We start from the raw sequence: 20,684 nt of genomic DNA, 5'->3' as shown, positions 1-20,684 counted from the left end.
CTGAGCAGTCAGTGGTGGTCCTTGCATGGCCAGCAAGTCTGAGCCGCTTGGAAACTGTCATTAGTTTCAGTCTCCTTCCATCTCTTACTTGTGAGGAAATCTTGCTGTGATGTGATGAACTTTTCCCTTTTAAATTTTGTGGTTTTTCTGATTGTCCCTTTCCTGTGAGTTGGGATAGTTTTTGTTTTTGTTTTTTAATGTTTAATTTTGAGAGAGAGCGCTAGCAGGGGAAGGGCAGAGAGAGGGAGACGCAGAATCTGAAACAGGCTCCAGGCTCTGAGCTGTCAGCACAGAGCCCGACGCGGGGCCCGAACCCATGGACCGCGAGATCGTGACCTGAGCCGAAGTCAGATGCTTATCCAACTGAGCCGCCCGGGCGCCCCGGAGTGGGATGATTTTGAAGAGTGTTTAGTCTGGTGACGTTGACTACATCGTATTCTCTTAGCGTAGCCACCATGTCTGTGCATAGTAAACACAGTGCTGCTCCATTGAATTTTGTTCAGCAAAACGATCCACATCCCATCGTGCCTCAAAGGCGGGACATGAAAAGTCCTCTCTTGCTTTTTGTTTTGACGGATATGCGCTAGTAACAACAACAGAATCATGAGGCACTCACGGCGACATTTGGGACATTTTCAGGCTGTAATTGCATCGGTGCATCGTGTCGTGCAAAGTGAAGAGAGCTACACGCAAGGCCTGTGTCGCGACCACTTGTGGCTGTGGCCGCGTGGAAGCAGCCCAAGCCAGTGCGTAAGCAAATGAGCAGAGTCGTGCTCCGATACGGTTTTATCTATGGACACTGAAATTTGAATTTCATATCATTTTCAGATGTCATGAAGTCTTCTTACGATTTTTCCCTGCAACCACTTAGAAATGGGCCACACAAAAACAGGCGGTGGGCCGGACTTGGCCTGCGTGCGGGTCGTATTGGAGGATCCCTGCTCTAGAATATGGTTACATGAGAGGAATAATCAGTGGTTCTCGGCCAGCCGTTCCTTGTGCCCCAGCAGTAATGTACCACCGCTGTACTTGCATAGACCTTTCCATAGTTCTGCGGGGAGGATCATTTTTAAAGCTCCTGTTAACACATTGCCAAGTTGCTTTCTAGAATATGCATGCCTTGCTTTTCACAAACAAATCTGAGTTAAGTCCAGCTTAAATTCCACATCCTTTTAAAGTTGCAGATTCTAAATGCCGTCCTTTATACATTTTAGCTGTGCAGAAGAGAGCGTTGAATAAATTTGTCACTTTTTCAGTAACTGGGCAAATAAACTGCCAAGCTTTCCTGTGACTGCACATTTGTTTAATAAAAACTATATTCTAAATTGTGTTCTCAGCTTCTCCATTACCTTTAAACTCCGGGCCTTTAACTTCTTTTGTTGCAAGCAAAGAATCTTAATGAAACATGATTCTTGGGAATGAGGGATAACGTTGAGGCTATTCCTAGTTTATTTCCTTCTTTTTTTTTTTTTTTTTTAAGCTTTTCCTAGTTCAGACACAACTTACAAAATATAGTTCATAGAACTAATAGTCTGTCAGTGTTGTGAACCGAGGAAAAAAAGATCTAAGGGATGACAGAAAACATCTTAAATTTTAAAAGTCGTAAGTATGAAATGGCTTTTCGTCACAATTTTACGAGAAATTCTCTTCGGTAACATCAGACAGACTGGGGAAAGTTACAGTGCAGTCTCAAGTCATAACCAACAGAAAGTGAGCGTCAGACCCCTGGCATTTCTGGCCTGATACCCGAAATTAGTTACTTCTGTCTTAGCCAAGAGCCTGAGCAACGTAACTTGAATAATGAGTCACAGCACAAGTGGGTTTAGGATTCATAGACCCCGAGATACAGGGAAAGGAGAACTTAAGTTGAAATCGGTTATACAAACTGAAATCGGTGCCCAGAGCAGAACTTCAGTAATGATCCATCGGACCACGGAACTTCCTCATTTTGTTGACGGTTAAACTGAGGCCTGGAGAAGTTTAGAAACTCGCCAGATCGGTGTTAGAAAAAGGACTCGAATTCACATCTTTTCCTTAACGTTAATAATAGAACACTAGAAGACTTTGGGATCACTTCTGAAACCGTTCTGTTGGGAAAAAATACTTGAGGGAAATTTCCCCCTGGTAATTCATACTCCTTCACCACACACTCCGGGGCAGGAGGGAGAGGAGGCCCCCGGGGGCCTGTGCTGAACTAGGTGTGCGTTTGCACGAGGGCTGTAAAGCACGAACAGGGCAGGGTCGTCTTCGGAAGCTCCGGCCTCCTGGGAACAGAGAGTCCCGTATTCATTTTCCACGTCCTTCGTGATTAGACCGCAAGTGAGACATATTTTATATCTTTAATTTGGAATTGTTTTTTGAGATTGTAGAAAGACAGGTTCTCTCTCTTTTTTTTCAGTAAAGCCCTCTCTCTATAAAACGACTAAGAAATTTCTCCTAAATGACCCACTTCAGAAAAGTATTTATCCTTTTATTAGCACGTGTGTTTGCACACACTTAGGCACACGCGTGTGGGCATCTTGTGTGCATGGGTTTAAAATTGTTTCACAGTCGCTTAACGGGGGGGGGGGGGGGGCTGACCTCTTCACAGAAGGAGGCTTTAGTCTGCAGTCGCGCACAGTAAAAGATTCTGGAACCGTTCCCGTGCCTCCCACTCAGGGTTTTCCAACTAATGGAAGGATCAGTAGTTTCACCTGTGGTCTAAAATGGTAAATTAACATAGCTTTTTATGTTCAGGGAGTTATTTTAACCATACTGTATTTTTTCAGAGGAATAATGTTTTAAAGTATTTACACCTTGAATAGACACTGGCTGAGTGATAGTGGAGAAGGCAAAGCTTGGTCCAAGTATAGTCGTTTGGCAGATGGGCACTTTATTTGGGACTGTAAATAATTGTTAGAGATAATCCACACATTCACATGTGTGGAAGTGAATTAGAAATGTTTTCTACAATCTCAAGTGCACAAGGGACTTTGTAAATTACACTGATGAAACTTCCTTCAGTGGAAGTTGAAATTTAATAAGAACACATGCATATTTCTCTATTATCATTTGATTTGGGTGAGATTATGAATCCCCAATAAACAGACACCTGTGGTAATTTGAACCTAAAAGATCTAAGGTCTAGGGAATGCAGTTAAATCAGGACATGACAGGGAAAAGACCTTAACTTTTTATTTTTCTATTTGTAATACCAAGAGAAGAACAAATAGGAATGATTTTCTCTTTTTTTTTATTTGAAAAGAGAATACAGGTACTCATTGAGGTACAAAGTTACCTTTTCCATATTTAAATAGAATAGTTAAAGCATACGTAATACAGACCCATTCTTATAAATCGTTGGATCCAGATTTGTTAACAGAATTAAGAACGTTTGGATTTCAGAAAGATAATACCGTGTATGTACTGTTTATTACGTAATACCCACAGGGGTCTTTTTGTTTTGGTTTTTTTTTTTCAGCGAAACATCTGAATAGTTTCACCAAGTAGGAGAAATAAAGACTAAAGAACCTAGGTCATTTTGCTCCCAGTTGAGTGTTGGGGGCCGAGCTTACCAAAAGAAGTTGTAGATAAGGGGTTGTAATTTCTTTGTAATCTTTACTTTGTGGTCTCCTACTTTAATTTATGGTTTAATGGTGTAAAGATTTCATATGTGGCAATTATATTAAAATAGTTATTGGATGATATATAATGTTATTATTATATTAGTATACCAAAATGTATTAAGTCATTACCTTAATGCTAAGTGGAAAAATGGACTTCCAAATCTTGCCGTCATAGGTAGCGATCAGTAAAATATCTTTTTGTTTGTAACATTTTATTTATGTTTAATAAATTCCTTAGAATGGTTGAAAGTTCAGGGGCACCTGGGTGGCTCAGTCGGTAAAGCGTACAACTCTTGATTTCAGCTCAGGTCATGAATTCACAGTTGTGAGATCAAGCCATGTGGGGCTCTGTGCTGACTGTGGAGCCTACTTGGGATCTTCTCTCTCTCTCTCTCTCTCTCTCTCTCTCTCTCTCTCTGCCCCTGCCCCCGCCCCCATTCACAAACACAGTTCTGTCTCTCAAAATAAATAAATAAACTTAAAAAAAAAGGTAAAAGTTCGTTGAAAGTTTCACCCATACTACTCATAATTTTCTAAAAAGTTTGAATTCGCAAGGTCACTAGAAAGAGCATACCAACTTCCCTAGACCCCCAGAAACAATGGGTTGGTTATAAGCTTTTTTTTTTTTTTTTTTTAAAGGGAAAGGGGGAGCTTGGCTGCTTTAGATGATGTGTTCCTCTTAAGGTGACTTTAACTTTCTTTTATTTGACCCTCAGTTAAGATAAACAGAGTACTAATTGAGATAAGGTTTTTGTGTACTTGAACTTTTGCTGTGGATTTGGATATGGAACCTATCATTTTCTTGGGCACACACAGCCCCCTTGCTCTGGGATTTCTGAAATGAGAAGCGTCAGTTGTCACTATGTGGGGCTTCTCCGAGATTGCACCTTAATTTATTACAGACACATCTGCGAATCAATCTCCTGTGACCCCTGCTCAGTTCATCTCCATCACAGTTTCGCACTGTTGGCTAGGAGCAAATCAGTAGGACCTTTGTGGCAGTGAGTAGTGAGTATCTTAAAAATGCCTAACCTCTCTGCCTTGGTAATTCTTCTGAGATCACTCAGGACATGATTCAGGAGCACATACAGCTGTTTATCACAGTATCATTTACTTTCAAAATATTAAAAGTGCTTATTAAAAAAAAGAATTGAAATACACAACATTAGATCAGTGGTTTTATTTAGCTTTTTGTATAACAAATACTAGGAATTATTTTGACCATTAAATTTACCTCCCAGTTATTTAAGTGGAAAAATCAGGATGCAAACTTGTTTGTATTGTTTCAGCTAGAATTGGAAGAAAATATCTTCGATGTTAACGGTGGTCGCCCCTGAGTGGTGGAAGTGATGGCTCTTGCCTCTTTCCTTCTTTGTACCTTTTTCTAGTTACCAGTTTCCACAGTGAATTTATATTAAATCCAAAATCAAGGAAAAAGCCAATAAACGCGATACACAATACTACCAGTCCAGAAAACACCTTTTTTAGAAATTCACTAAATTTCATTTAAGGTGTTTGACATTACATAAGTATTCAATATACACATTACTGAAAGGGTAACAGTTTTGTTAGTCTGAGTCATATATAAACAGAGTGACTTATCTTTTATCGTATTTGTCCAAGAGGCTCTACTTCAGTATAACGGAATTGTTATTATCTGTTTGAATTTGACTTTTAAAATACTTTTGGTGGGTCCTCTGGGTGCCTCAGTTAGTCAAGCGTCTGATTTCAGCTCAGCTCGTGATCTCACCATTCGTGAGTTTGAGCCCCACATCGGGCTCTCTGCTGTCAGTGTGGAGCCCGCTTCAGATCCTGTCTCCCTCTCTCCCTGCCCCTCCCGCCCCTCTCTCTGTCTCCCTCTCTCTCTCTCTCAAAAATAAACATTAACAAATAAAAATAATAAATAAAAAGATAAATACTTTTGGGTTGTACGAAGAATCCTATATGCGGATATTGATGTTATTTGTAGATTAAGCCCAAATTCCCTTTGGCTTATATATTACATTAAAATTTGTGATATAATGCAAAATATCCATACAGGTTTGCCCAGATAATCTCTTCATTGATCTGAAATGAATTCCTTGAAGATTTTTTTCCCGTCTCCTAAAAATCTTTTTTTTTTTTTTTTTTTTGATGTTTATTTTGGTGAGAGAGAGGGGGGTGGGGGGGACAGAGAGAGAGGGAGACACAGAACCCAAAGCAGGCCCCAGGCTCTGCGCTGACAGCACGGAGCCCGACCGAGCCACCCAGGCGCCCCTAAAAGTCATCTTTAGGTGCTGTCAGTGCTGTACAAGGTGCAGAAAAAAGCAAAATCGTCTGTCACTGCTTAAAATCATGAGGAGATCAGCCAGACACCCCCCCCACACCCCCACCCCTCCCACAAGCACACACCCATGTACTTGCTCGTGGCGCGCAAGAAGGCGGCGATTGTCCAGGTGGGGTCCACAGACCTCCGGGGGCGTCCTCGAGTCGGCACTCAGATTTATGACGACACCAGGACGACGCCTCCCTTCCCCCTGCGTTCCCACTTGCACCCGTGGCCAAGGAAGAGCAGCAGTGGCTGTGAAGAGCCAGCACCTTAGCACGGATCCACACATTGGCTCCAAACAAAAGTGGTATTCTTACCACCACGCAGCTGCCATTTCTCTCTCACACACACACACACACACACACACACACACACACCAGTTTCATTTAAGATGAGTCTTAATGGAGTGTGAAAAATTATTGTTTTCAATCTCAGCCTTTGAGGGGTGCCCGGGTGGCTCAGTCAGTTGAGCATCCGACTCTTGATTCCGGCTCAGGTCGTGATCTCACGGTTTTGTGAGTTCGATTCCGGTATCAGGCTCCATGCTGACGGTGCAGAGCCTGCTTGGGAGTATGGCTCTCTCTCCCTCTCTCTGCCACTCCCCTGCTCACACTCTCCGTCTCCCCCCCCCCCCCAAAAAAAATCTCCACCTAAGAGCGCACACCTCTGTACGACAGAGCGGGAGGCGGGTGGAGGCACGGAAGTAGGTGAAAAGCACTCTGCAGCTCGTTGGACCCGGAGCTGAACTAACCGTATTTTTCACGGAATGCCATTTTACTCGAGAAAACCATCAACTTGCTCAGACTTGGGCATTGGACAGAAAATACATGTTTTAGAAAATACATGAAGTTAGCCTGTCACCTCAAGGAAAAGAAGAGGGAGTATTTGCTGCCATTGATAAAACTTGAGCTTTGAAGTGAAAATCAAAATTGAAGAAAACTTGTTTTGGCCCACCACTGTGAGCTTGTCAGCTTCCCAGTACGTGAGACTTCTGATGAGATGAAGGAGGTCCTGATGACTATGGTTTTCTTAACATTGTGTAAGGAAGCATGCCAACATTGGAAGATCTGTTACTTAGTTGCCCGCCATCTTCCCTGTGACCAGTGCCTGGCATTACAAAATAGCGGGTGGGTCAAAGATCCATTCTAAATGCAGTGTAAGCCAATGAATTTTCGTGTAACACAGTGAACTAACATTTTTAAAAACTACCACTTGTCAAGTTTTGGTATAGTAGCAAAAATATCTATAATTATCTGAAAATATTTGATTAAAATACTCCCTTTTCCAGCTACATTTTTGTGAAAGGCCAGGCTTTATGTATATACTCAGCCGGAACAACCTATAGTAGCAGGTGCAAATGCAGAAGCAAATGAATGTCTCACTGTCTTTTATGAGCCATACTAAAATATGTTAGCATACAATGAATGGGTTTATCATCGGTATTCTTTAAGGAATTTCTATTCATTTGGTTTTTTTTAAGTTTACTTATTTTGAGAAAAAGAGAGCATGCGAGCGAGAGAAGGGCAGAGAGAGAGAGAGAGAGAGAGAGAGAGAGAGAGAGAGAGAGAATCCCAAGCGGGCTCCCCTCCACCATCTCAGAGCCTGACATGAAGCTTGATCCCATGAACCACAAGATCAAGAGTCAGACAGACACCCAACCGACTAGGCACCCAGGAGCCCCTAAAGGAATTTTTAAATATTTTAAAAATTTCTCAATTTTACTTTCTAATACAAATATTAATAGCTATTACCCACATGAAGAAGATCCTCAAGAGTCTTAAGATATGTAAAGGGATTCTGAAACCAAAAAAAAATGGAAAATTGCTGCTTTCAGGCCTGTAACTCGATGTCCCAGAAATCACCTGAATTATAGAAACTATTGGTTGGTTGCCTGTCCCGCGCCCCCCCCCCCCCCCCCCCCCCGCCCACCTCTCCCCCTTCCCCTTTCCAAATCAGAACTTCTAGTCAACTAGGATCTTCAGGTGATTTCCCCTAAACATCACAGAAGCACTGCCTTCCGGAACTTGTGGAAGCAGTCACGGGCAGGGTGGGTGCTGTGCCCAGGGAGAGCATCCTGGGAGAAAGACAGAGCCCTTCTTGCCCCAAATGGCTCCCCTCTTCTTAGCTGTCTGTCCTCTGTTCAGGTGTTTCCTCTTAAGAATGTATACTCATACAGTTTAGGTGTTGGAAATTGACTGGAGCTCTAGTAGAAATCTGGGCTCGGAGAGAGTAGGCTGAGTGAACGCTCAGGAAGAGACCTGACGGAGACGCGAAGCCGCAGCAGTTTTCAGAACCTTCTAGAGCAAGGCATGTCTGTCCAAGCAAGTGCCTGTCACCAGAAGATTTTACGGTGTTCTCACCTCCTCTCTGGTTTGCTCTTGACACTAAAGATAACCACCGTTGGTATAAACTTAAGGGGGAAGAAATGCAGACACTTAAACTGTAGTAGTACGTTTATCTCCAAAGCAGTTTTCACCTTTTAATTCCATCTTCCCTTTGGATACGCAGATAGTTCTATCAGTAAGCATCCATGCAGGGCCGTCCACGCTGAAGGTCACTGGGTGCCGCTCAGGGAAGGCAGTTGTGAAGCTAACCAGGCTACCACACTCGGCCAGAAGTAGACGTTGTGTATGCTTTCGGTGGGGTTAGTTGTTCACTCTGAATTTTGTGACTAAACAAAGTATGTTTGGATTAAGTGTGCAGCCAGACAGTTTAATATAAACTGTTGTAACAAAATCTTCCATTTCTAAGCCCTAATAACTATTTATTTTTTTCTTCTTTTAGGGTGAATCCGTAAAATATTTCCTGGATAACTTGGATAAACTTGGAGAAGCAGTAAGTTTTTGTTTATGTTTATTGCTGTTTGAAAGCAATAGGTTATTAGGAGGTTTAGAAAAATTATGTATTGAGCTGTTTGCTGCTTCCTTCATCCTGGCGGCAGCTTTCGGACTGTTCCCTTCATTTTGTCTCCCTCTGTCATCCAGATCGCTGCCTTTTCCCTGAAGAATGGCCTGTCCTCTGGTTCATGAACATAAAACTGTTCAGAGAAAGTTTATGTTTGAAAATGAGGTTGCACATTATCTATTCTACTTCAGTGTCGTGTGTGTGTGCGTGTGTGTGTGTGTGTAAGCAGAAACGGGACACGGTGGGTTGTTTGACTGATTTCAAAACCTTTCAGCAAACGGTATTTTTCAGCTCGGAAGCGCTTTGCGTTGAGTTACAGTGTGGGAGGGCTGGATTCTGAAGGCCGGCTGAAGAGACCACCAAGTAGGAGGAGGAGTCACCCCGGGAAGGAGAGTTTCTGATTTTCCTCTCAGCTGGCACCGTGGCTGGCTGTGGCTCCCGGGCCTGCCGCGGGCAGGGCGTGTGCTCTGTTGTCTGTGCCGGTCTCACGCCAGAGACTTCCCTGGAAGACAGGTTGCTGCCGCTCAGAAAATGTGTGAAGGCCATGGCCCCACAGTCACCGGCACCTGCTGGATTTACGGCAGCGTTCTTTGCCTCCTCTTTAAAGCTCATTTCTCTAATACGTTGTAGTACAGTCTCATGGGTTCTTGGAGGTTACCTTTCAAAGTAAAACTGAAAGAAAACACGCAACGAAAAACCCGCCGCAAGTAGGAAAGTGGCATGCTGATGTATCTAGGACATGTGAAAATGTACCTTCTTTTTGCAAGATAAACTTTACATCCTCTCATTTTGGATTTTGCCAGATTGTGCTTGTCTGCCCTGAAGTCCGTTTGTTTTTCTCTTGCCTGTCTCCTGGACACATGTGTTCCAGAAGTCGGGAATCTCCGTATGAGTCTGCGTAGTAAGACTTGATTTCGCGGTCTCTTTTCCATCTGGTTAGAATGTAAGCCTTAAAAAAGTTACACGTGGGGCGCCTGGGTGGCTCGTCGGTTGGGCGTCCGACTTCAGCTCGGGTCATGATCTCGCGGTCCGTGAGTTCGAGCCCCGCATCGGGCTCTGTGCTGACAGCTCAGAGCCTGGAGCCTGTTTCGGATTCTGTGTCTCCCTCTCTCTGTGCTCCTCCCCTGTTCATGCTCTGTCTCTCTCTGTCTCAAAAATAAATAAACGTTAAAAAAAAAAATAAATAAAAATAAAAAAAAAAAGTTACACGTAGGCCAAATGGAGAGAGCCTTAGCAGGGAAACTAATTTTTAAGAGTTACCGCATGTTTTCCAAACCAAACGGTGCTGATTTGACCTGCTCTTCTCAGTTTGCCTTTTCAGATCAGCTTTCCTTGAGCACAGCATTCAAAGTAGGTCCCTCGTCTTGTATTCAGTTTCAGCCCTTGCTTTTTTCAAAGATCTTTGCTGTCTCTACAGTTGGTGATTTCCGTGTTCGCTTGTCTTCTACCTGTACCTCTTGCCATAAGGGCAAGGATCTCATCTCTTGATGGTGAAGAGTTGAGTTCCTGATGCCTAGTGACGATGCGTGGCATACAGCAGGCACTCAACAAATAACTTCTGAATGCATGGCTGTAGGCCCCTTTGTACTGGCTGCTCAGAGTCTTAGGTTGAGAACAGTTCCGAGGCCACATCTGGAATAAACCGGAAAAAGCGCTGCGATCAGTAAGTAGGTCGGTGTAAAGGAGGGAAAACAAAGCTGGCTGTGCTACAGGCTGGCCATTCATCGTGGCGTGTCAGCCTCGTCACAGGGTTGCATTTGCTTCTCCGTCTCTGAAGTACCAGGGGTGTTGAAGCCCAGCCGTGCGCCCCCTGACCCTCTGGGAGGTAGAACAGCACAGAGTCCAGGACGTGGCTCTGCAGCCAGACCACCTGGGTCCCCATCCCAGCTCCCCACAGCCTGTCTCTGTGTGGGCAGAGACATCTCTAAACCCGAATTTCTTGATATCATGGGCATCGTACGAGACCTGACCTCACGGGGCTATGGGATGGTTACGTGAAATAAACCCTGTGTGTTAGTCTGCTCATCGTGCTGAGACAGAATACCATAGACCGGGTGGCTTAACAGCAGACATTTACTTCTCACGGTCCTGGAGGCTGGTAGTCTCAGATCAAGGGGCCAGCGTGGTCATTCTCCGGTGAGGACTTTTCCTGGCTTGCAGACTGTGGCCTTCTCTCTGTGGCTTCTTCACATGGCTTTTACTCGGCACATACACATGGAGAGACAGGGATCTCTTAACTCTTCTAAGACCGCCAAGACTATGTGATCGAGACCCTTCCCTAGGACTTCATTTATCCCTGCTTGTGTCCTCCAAGCGCCGTCCCAGAGTACAACCACTTTGGTGTTAGGGCTCCAGCGTGTGAACTTTGGGGGGACATAGTTCAGTCCGTAGCACTCGGTAAGGTATTGGGAACAGTGCCTTCCATGTAGGAAGTGCTCGGTGTTGGCTGTTTTGCTCTTTGATCCCTGATTGTAGGAAACTCGTTCTCGTCAGAGACAGAATTACAACATACACACAACCACGCAGAGGACAATTAAATGGTACTGATCACGAAGATGGTGTTAGTTCCTAGAACAGAGAGAGGTGTTTTGACCGGAGAGGCTGGAGCTGGGCCGTAAGGGTATATGAATCTGAACTGTCTGAAGGGGGAGGCGGACTTAGAAGAGGAGTTGCGGCCCCCCAAGATGGGAGACAGCTGGGTGTGTTTAATTTTAGGAGGCACATCCGTCTGACAAAGGACACGTGACAGTCTTGGCTCTGACTTCTAAAAACAGATTCCTAGAAGGCATTAGCTGGGGTTTGGATGCATCGTTCTTGCAGTTGCACTTGTGCAAGTGGATGGTCGGGGAACGGGATCAGGGTGTGCAGCTTTGGGCAGATCTGGATCTCAGCTGTGTGGTAAGCCTGGACAATGTAGAGCAGAGCCTGCCGGTTCCAGAAGAGCCAGGAGTAAAGAGGGTCTTGGAAGCCAGTCAGCAAAGTGTGGACCGGATGCAGTGAAGAACCTCACCGTAAGTTCTGAAGTCACGGTGCCGGGGGGTTGGTCTGAGTGGTGTAGGGACAGATCCAAGAGGTGCGAGGCATTCAGGGCAGGGAGGGAGATTCAGTGGAGAGATAGCAATCCACACCGGAGGAGGTGAAAAAATGGGGGATGGCGGAAATAAGGAGAAACAGGATTGGAAATAGAATCAGTGATGCTAGGGCAGAGTCCACGGTGACAGGGGGGCTAGAAGAACTCTGAGGTCGTGGGCCGGGAGGGCAGGAAGCAGGGAGGAAAGCGTGCTGGTGGTGCAGAGGGGTCGGCTGGGGAGAGAATGAGTTTTCTGATTGAGTGTGTGTGTGTGTGCGCGCGCGCGTGTGCACGCGTGTGCGTGCGAGTAGATGACCAAGCGCAGTGAGCAGTGAGCTTTTAGACATGAGACGCGGGCCACCTGACGGGAGCTTGCCTGGCGGTCCCAGCTTTCTGGATTCCCTCTCTGCCCAGCAATGCTGGCGGGAGGCGCAGCAGAACAGCTGGACTGGGTGCCCCGCATGTCCACCTCACTTAGTCCTCGAGGCCCCTGTGACCCATACGACCCGTATCTCACCCGTGAGGATGCGGAGACACAACAGGATTCGGTGACCTGCCCAGGGCCACACAGCTTGTGTGTGAAGCGCGAGCTCTGGGACTCACAGTCTCGATCGCTGATACTCTGCCAGGCCACTTAGCACTTGATCGCATTGTCCTGGTCTGGAGGCTTCGTAGGAATTAGCTTTTAGCTTCCTGACTAGCTTCTGAGCTTCCAAGTGAGGCAGTAGTAAAGAACTTTTAATTTCTATAGACTTAGAAGTTTAAAAAGACCAAACACCTTAGGACTGGTGTCTGTCTGTCTTTCTTTCTTTCTTTCTTTCTTTCTTTCTTTCTTTCTTTCTTTCAAGTTTATTTATTTTTTAAATTTATTTTGAGAGAGAGAGAGCACGCAGGGGAGGGAGAGAGGGAGACAGAAGCCCAAGCAGGCTCTGCAATGTCAGTGCAGAACTCGAACTCACAAACCGTGAGACCACGACCCGAGCCAAAATCGAGTTGGTTGTTTAATGACTGAGCCACCCCAGCACCCCAGGGCTGGCGTGTTTCTGAGGCAGCTGGCACGGGCACACGCGGTAAATTTGTACCCTGTTTCTGGAAAGCAGTTAGGCTTTGAGTGTCCAGGGTCACCAAAATGTTCATAATCTTTGACCTCATAAGCTTATTCCTGGTTATTTTATCTCAGGAAATAGTCCAGAAAGGAAGAAAAAAAGTATATGTGTGAGAGTTTTAATTGCAAAATTTGTGTTAAAGCAAAAAATTGGAGAAACAACCTTAACGAGCACTAGTAGGAGAATGTTTATGTAAATTACAGACCATTAATCCAGTTGGTGTTTTTATACTGCTTTAAAATGAAATACAACTGTATCAGCACATGTAACCGTTCATGATCAAATGTTAAGCCAAAAAGTAGGGGCAGGCTGAAAATTGTGTGGATGTGCTGGTTATAAGGAAAGTAGTGAGTATGTGAACACAAGCTAAAAGGAAACCTGGAAACACCCGACATTGTTTATGAAGGCCCTAGAGTCATGTCCTAAACGGTGTGGATTACAGATAACCGATAACCGCCTACTTTTTTTTTTTATTCTTAACTCCATTGTACCATTTTGAGGAGATAACTATTCACATTGTGACAAAATTTCAAAATTATATTACGCTATTTGGAAAAGCATAAAATACAGCATCGTGACAATTAGCACTGTTTTAAAATCTTGCCTCAACTTAAAAAAATAAAATAAAATAAAATAAAATAAAATAAAATAAAATAAAATAAAATAAAATAATCTTGCCTCAACTTAAAAAAAACAAAACAAAACAGTTTGACCCTGACAACGAACATTCAAGAGCTCTCCTGTTCAGTATCGCCTAAGAGCTACGTCAGAGTTCTGGAAAAACACTAGCTTGAGAAGAAAGAACCAGTTCTAGTGCATCAGGAAGGACGTCGTCAGGGGTAGTCGGGGACTCGTGAGACAAGCAGCTTCCTGTAGGGGTCACGGGCTGCCTGGTCCCGTTCCCAGGTCGGGGCCCCTTCGGTCTTTGCGCAAGCCGTCCCTTTAAGGCAGGTGGGCCGGGTGTGGTCTCCTTCGTATGACAGGCAGGGGCGCCGTCACTGGGACCCAGCTGCGTGGCCGGACCCTGGAAGCAAACCCAGGAGGTGACTCAGGGCGAATTCAGTGTATTAGCTGTGCTAGGCAAGTTCTGTCCACGCGCGTGGTGTGGCCGCAGTCCTAACGTGGAGTGACCCGTGTCAGCGTTCTTAGTCACGTTCTTAGTCCCTTAGTAAGGGAGCATCTGGAATGAGCTAGAGCGAGGCGGGCAGAACCCCGCACTGGGAAGTGACCCGCACGAATTGGCGTTTCAGCCCTCACTGCTTTCCGAGGAGGGGCAGGTGGGCAGGTGGGCAGGCGGGCGCGTGCGCAGGAAGGTCGGGGGTGGGGGGCGGTGAGGGCTGGTACTAAAGGTAGAGGCACAGCGGCGGGCGGGGGTGAAGGCCGCGGGTCGGGAAGACCTAAGTCTGCCGGAATAGCGGGGGTGAACAAAATAGCCCGCGCTGCTCGTTTGCAGCGTATTGTGAACCAGTCTCTGTTCGCTGACAGTTCACTCTACCTTGGCGCTTTGTGATGAGACTAGTCGTGCCGATGCTTGGAGGAAGGCAGCCAGAAGTCCTCCAGAAGGCAAGTTTGTCTGCATATCCACTCCCTCGACCAGGCAGCAGTACGTTAGAAACTCTCATTCCTTCCGGGTTCCCGAGTCTAAAGCGTTGTCTTCTTTTCCAGGATTACATCCCATCACAGCAAGATATTCTGCTTGCCAGAAGACCCACCAAAGGCATTCATGAGTACGACTTTGAAATTAAAAATGTTCCTTTCAAAATGGTTGATGTAGGCGGTCAGAGGTCAGAAAGAAAGCGGTGGTTTGAGTGCTTTGACAGCGTGACGTCGATACTTTTCCTTGTGTCCTCAAGTGAATTCGACCAGGTGCTTATGGAAGATCGACTGACCAATCGCCTGACAGAGTCTCTGAACATTTTCGAAACGATCGTCAACAACCGGGTTTTCAGCAACGTCTCCATAATCCTTTTCTTAAACAAGACAGATTTGCTTGAGGAGAAGGTGCGAATTGTGAGCATCAAAGACTATTTCTTAGAATTCGAAGGGGATCCCCACTGCTTAAGAGACGTCCAAAAATTCCTGGTGGAATGTTTCCGGAACAAGCGGCGGGACCAGCAGCAGAAGCCCCTGTACCACCACTTCACCACCGCGATCAACACGGAGAACATCCGCCTGGTTTTCCGCGACGTCAAGGATACTATTCTTCATGACAACCTCAAGCAGCTCATGCTGCAGTGACGTGCAGAAGACTGGCTGCTTTCATACCTTGTGTCCCTTTGATTGTTTTCTGTGTGTTTTGTTTCTTAACATAGCAGTTTACAGCAGGAGTTAGAAGAGTCTTGATTCTGAGTTTAACTTCTAGGAAACCTTAGTCGTCCTCCCTGCGGACCTTGGTTTGTGGCGCAAAGCTGCCGAATAGCACACGCCGATCCCTGTCAGAGTTCAGCCTTTGATCTGTTTCGCTGTGGCTTCCACTTGAGGGGGGTGTAGTTTCCTGCCGAGCGTCTTCCTAGGTACAGTTCAGCCTTCAGCTTCTTCCCCTCTTCCAGCTGAGTTCTCCTGTAGTGCCAAGTAGAGAAGGTGCCCTTGACTGTTTCTCGGGATGAGGTTAAGAATATCCGGTTCTCAAACAAGCAAGACCCCTTTTTATCTGCCCTGCCCACGGCAGCGACACCTGTGCCGAGCCTTACGGTGACCTGTTTGAAAGGTGACCTGTTGGAAAAAAGTTTGATCTAAGGACTGGCATTCTGTAGATGCGCGCAGATTCAGCCTTCGTGTGTTTTTAATTGCTTATATACCCAACAGTTGTTTCATTTTAAAATTTCTGTGGTTTCTCAAGGTAATGTTCTTACTTAGTGTTTTAAAGTTTACATGAGGATTCCTGGTCTGATGCTAACGAAAGTTCACGAATGGTACGGGGCAGGGGGCGGGGAGCAAGCAAATGCCTTACATAGTGTTTTGATCCAAAGCAACGAGTGAAATATAATTTGCCCTTTTCATGTTTAAATCTCATGTAATAAATGTGCCATATGTGAAACGTTCTGGCCAAGCAGCAACTGAAAATGGCAAGTAGCTTGATAAGGGAGCTTTCTAGATAAACAGAGCCTCTCCAGGACGTTCTGTGCTTTTACTTCTCGGACTTTGACGTCCTGTCCCAGGATTCGGGTCCTCGCTGTAGAGGAGAGCTGTTGTGGCCGTCACAGACATCTTTTCTTTTGCTCTCCTGCCTGTTCCCATCAGCTCCAGCCTGGCGCTCATGGGAGGTTTTGTTTATTTGGCAGCTTGCCAAGGGCAGAGTTTTCCTGTCAAGCTACTCAAGAAGGCATGATCTGAGATTCCCGTTCATTCTCGGCTCTCTGAAAGACGCAGCACGTACATGCTTGTCTCGTTATTGCTTATGAACTTCTAGCTTTACTGAGGTACATTTGGAATGTTTTAAGGCTGCTTCTAAGAACAAATAGTAATTTCTTCAGTTCACACCGAAAGAGGATCCCGTTTGACCTCTCCTCGCCCCTCACCGACCCGCGGGCGCACCCCTGAAGCGGCTCGTGATGACGGGTCTGATCATCGTGAGCTCAGCGGGCTGGCTGGTGTCCTGGGGGCACCGCCCGGCCGCTTGTGTGGCATGCGACCGGGACTAGAGAGACAGGTGCCCGCGGCCGGTGGCCTTTGGCAGAGTCCAGCAGCTTTTCGCCTTTTCCTGAAAATTGTGATTAAGACTGTGATATCTGCCACTTTACTGTAGAGCTGTGTTCTCAGGTATTCCGTTGCCTAGAAGGTCCTTGCGAGATGGGTCAGCATGACGGCTCACGCGGCCTTTCCGAGGCCGCGGCTCTTGGTCCGTCTGCTGTCTGGCGGGAGAATAGGGCTTTGCAGGGAGCGAACCAGGGACTGCTCGTACCGTTCCTGACCCTTCCTGCGCTTCCGGCACCATTCTACCTGCGGTAGCCTCGCAGTTTCCGTGCCTCGGTGATGCACGAGCCACAGACACGCAGCCCCGCGTCCTCGTGCGGGTGGTCACGGTATGCAGTCCACGCGCGTTTGAGTCCTTCTGCAGCCGGTGCTTCTTGCCAAGAAGAGCGTGCTGTCCCAGTTCACAGAATTAGGATTCAACCTCAGTGCTAGTGAGTATCCGAATGTGTGCACAGTAACATTGGGACTTCTTGCTGGAGAGTCTGTGTGTGAATTTTGCAGATGGTTCCCTGGCCTAGCCAAAACCGTCGGCCTCCAGTGGAGGCTCGAGTCCGTTCCCTGTAGAAGAGGCAAGTCAGTCTTGTTTATTCAGTCCTGTTGAATATTGACAACCTGCACGCGGAGCAGGCCCGTTGCCTGACGAGTCCCCCGGTGACCCCCTTTTGACTGCCTCCAAGCAGTGTCAGAACGCCTCGTACGTAATGGTATTATTTTCTGTCCCTGGGAGTTCTCGAGCTCTCCTTCCTGATGTGCCGCCTCCGATGTCTCACCGTTCTTTTAAAGTGAAACCCAGGCCGTATCCCGAGGCGGCAGATCACTTGTATTGAATGGCACGCTTGTTGAGACAGAGGAAGTGCGAGGCTCAGTCTGAAGGCTTTGGTCCACCCTTTTGAAAACCATCGGAAGGAGTCTCCTACCTGTATTGTGAAAACTGGGTCCTTTGGAAACACGGCTGTGCGAAGGAGGAGGTGAAATTCAGGACCAAACGAAAGGGTGCTCGTAGCTTTCACCGCGCCGGTTTCTCAGAGCAGTCGTTTGGTGTGTTGGCTTTTCAAAGTCTTACTGGTTATGATTTACAGTAAGATGTGCCTGATCCTCTATTATGTTGTGTTCTTTGAATCTGAATGTCTTGTCCTTTAATTCTTGAAAATGTCACACAAGTGTCCTCATTGGCCTCGAAGAAACGTAGAGCAGAGCTGCCTTATAAGTCAAAGAACACCACGCATCTGGGCCTTGATTTTTATAGGGAAAAGGTTTTGTCACATGTTTTCCGAAGAGCCACATCATTTAAGGCTTGCCCCTGCCACTTAAATATTATTTTTTGATGACCCGAATCGTTGCTTTCTGCCAAACAGCGTACGAATCGCAAGTGTTCGCTTGAGTGTTCCTGTCTGGAAAAGGCGCTTGGGTGGCGACACGGCAGCCACGGCCAGAGAAGGTGATGTGGAATGAAAAAGATCCTCCGTTTTTGTTTCGTTTTCTTGGAAGTCGCCCTGGTGGGTATTTCACATAGTGAAGATCCTCTGGGCGATCTCTCAGGCGGGGTTGTCTGGGGCAGTCCTCCCGCACCCGGTGACGGTGGCTGGTTTAAAGCAGGAGGAAGTTAAGAGTGTGCGGATACCAGAAATGATTCGAAGTGTCAGTTCGGACGCAGCAGAAATCGTGGGCTCTTTTTTTTTTTTTTTTCCCCCCCGTAAGAGAGAATGAGTAAATCTTGACCTCCGGCGTAACCCCAAATACTTGTATTTATGCTTTTGATAAGATGTATTTTCAGCATTAGTCCACATAACCGGTTATGCCTTATTTATGTGAAGAATAAAGTTACCAAGTTCTGTTCTGTTCTGTTCTGAGATTCCAGTCACTATTTGAGAAGGCCTCAAATTGGTGCTTTCATTATGTAATGATACATTTAGACAAAACCCCAAACCAAGCCATCTGAAACAAGGTTCTCTGCATTGCAATTTGTAGCAATGTCATTTCTGTGTATGTAATAAGAAGGCTAAATATCAGTGTTAACTCTGAATTTCTTGTTTAAAATCCATGAAATCATGTCTGTAAAGCTTAGTCAAACATTTGTAACAAACTCCCCAATAAATCTAGAGAAAGACACTCTGTTAACCTTTTTACTGCTTTTAGTTTTATTTAAGGAATCAACAGCAGAAGTTTTGCCTGTGTCTTTTTCAGTTCAAAGTTTGACTTAGTCCAGGGGTCACCTTGTGTCGTTTTCCTGTCATTTTCCCGTTGTGCTGCTGCCTGTACAGGGACTGGTTTTCCTTTCTTGACAGGAAACAGGCTGGCCTTCCAGCCCAGTAAACTCGAGGAAGGGAGGAATGGATGAGAGCTGGGGGGGCGGGGGGGGGGGGTGGCGGTAATGAGTCTCCACATTCCAAATACGGCAGACGGTATAATACCCAGTATTTCATGGTACGAGGTTAGGGCTTAATGAATTTATGCTAGAGATCGGAGTGTAAGTCTAAGCCTGAACACTTGAAACGGGTTGGACTTTGTGGCGTTTTCAAGTCCCATCAAGGCAATGTTAGCCTTAGGCCGGTAAGTGATTCGTAACATCATGTGAAGGGCGGTGTTTGTACCACTATCGTTCTTGTGTCTTTACTTGAACGTATAGTTAGCATTGAAGTCAACGTGTGCATTCTTGTGGCATCCAGGTCTAGACCATCTGACCTCGCACGCCAGAACTCAGATGGAACAAAAAAGAGTTAAGGATGGGGCAGTATCTTCTCGGTTGGTGGGAGGTTTTGGAATCTGTCCAGATCTGCTGTTGATAATGATAAAAATTGCCAGATGGATCGAAGTGTGCAAGGACCCACCATGCATCACCTTTCAGTCTGTGGGTGTCGTGACAGAAATATGCTAGCTACTTGGTATCTGATTGGGGTTTGTATTCAGAAAGCTTGCTGATGATGTCTCTTGCCATAATAAGTGATACCTTTGTCCTCAGTTACGCCTATTCGATGGTACCAAGGGGGAAACACAGCGGGAGCAGGAAGGGGTGAATTCTCGGGACGTATTTGTAACAGCACAACCAGCTTCACCTCTTACTTGAAGGCAGAACGGCAAAATGTTTCTAATGGCTTTTCTGTACTACTCTACGGTGATGAGAGCTCATTTACCACAAGAAGCCTTATCAAAAAGTATATTTTGTAACAACCTCACAGATCCTGTACCCAACAAAACATGATTTGTATTAGCTTTGTATAAAAGTATTTGTGGCTTAGGATTTTTTATACATATTATATCTTTTTATAACTTTCCAGGAACTAATAAGCACATTATCTGATACTGTTGTTGTAAATTTTTTTCTGTCCGTGCTTTAGTTCAGGGATTGGCAATAAATTATTTCTAAAGGAGGTCTGAAAGTGGAAAGGATGGTTTGATTTTATAAAATGAGTTACTAGTCATTAAGGCTTTTTACTTTTGTACATACTTTGCAAGAACTTTGCCTCGTGCTATTAATATTCGCTTTGTAAAAATTACTGACACTTAATAAACATTTATAAACTATTCAATACTACGATGTTATTTAAACCAACAGTTTGCTAAACGTAAAGTGCAAAGCAGACGCGTAAAGTTTGAAAGCCAGAGCGCAGTCACCGAAAGCCCGTAAAGTCTCTCTCGGCAGATCTCCAGCCATAGTTTGCCTTCCTTCGTAATCTGTCCGTTTTTCCCGACCTTTAAAGATGGAGACGGGGGCTTCATCAAGGAAGTTCCCAGACACTTAGCATGTTTGCACGTGGGAATGGTGAGATGGGGACCGCTCGTTTGCCTCTCCGCTCCCCCTTAAGATCTGTTTGTTTGTTTGCTTCATGTTTGTTTATTTTTGATAGCACAAGTGGGGGAGGGGCAGAGGGAGAGAGAGGGAGGCACAGACTCCGAAGCTCCAGGCTCTGAGCTCTCAGCACAGAGCCCAATGCCGGGGGCCCAACAGTGGGATCGTGACCTGAGCCAAAGTCAGACGCTTCACCGGTGGAGCCACCCAG

At 45.8% G+C, this 20,684-nt stretch overlaps 1 protein-coding gene across 1 annotated transcript in view; it reads left to right on the top strand.

Annotated features, from left to right (window-relative positions):
- GNA13 (G protein subunit alpha 13) overlaps window positions 1-20,208 on the top strand; it is a 43,958-nt gene extending 23,750 nt beyond the window's left edge. Inside the window, exons 3-4 of the mRNA XM_053893493.1 lie at window positions 8,698-8,748; window positions 14,659-20,208. Coding sequence (XP_053749468.1) covers window positions 8,698-8,748; window positions 14,659-15,231 — 624 coding nt within the window. The 3' untranslated portion in view covers window positions 15,232-20,208. The remainder of the gene's footprint in view (window positions 1-8,697; window positions 8,749-14,658) is intronic.
- The last annotated feature ends 476 nt before the right edge of the window (window positions 20,209-20,684 follow it).

This window comes from Panthera pardus, unplaced genomic scaffold, assembly GCF_024362965.1.
Source record: "Panthera pardus isolate Hobbes unplaced genomic scaffold, ASM2436296v1 HiC_scaffold_3, whole genome shotgun sequence".
NCBI lineage: Eukaryota > Metazoa > Chordata > Mammalia > Carnivora > Felidae > Panthera > Panthera pardus.
Note: the sequence above shows the minus strand (reverse complement) of the source record. Positions and strands in the feature narration are given on the sequence as shown.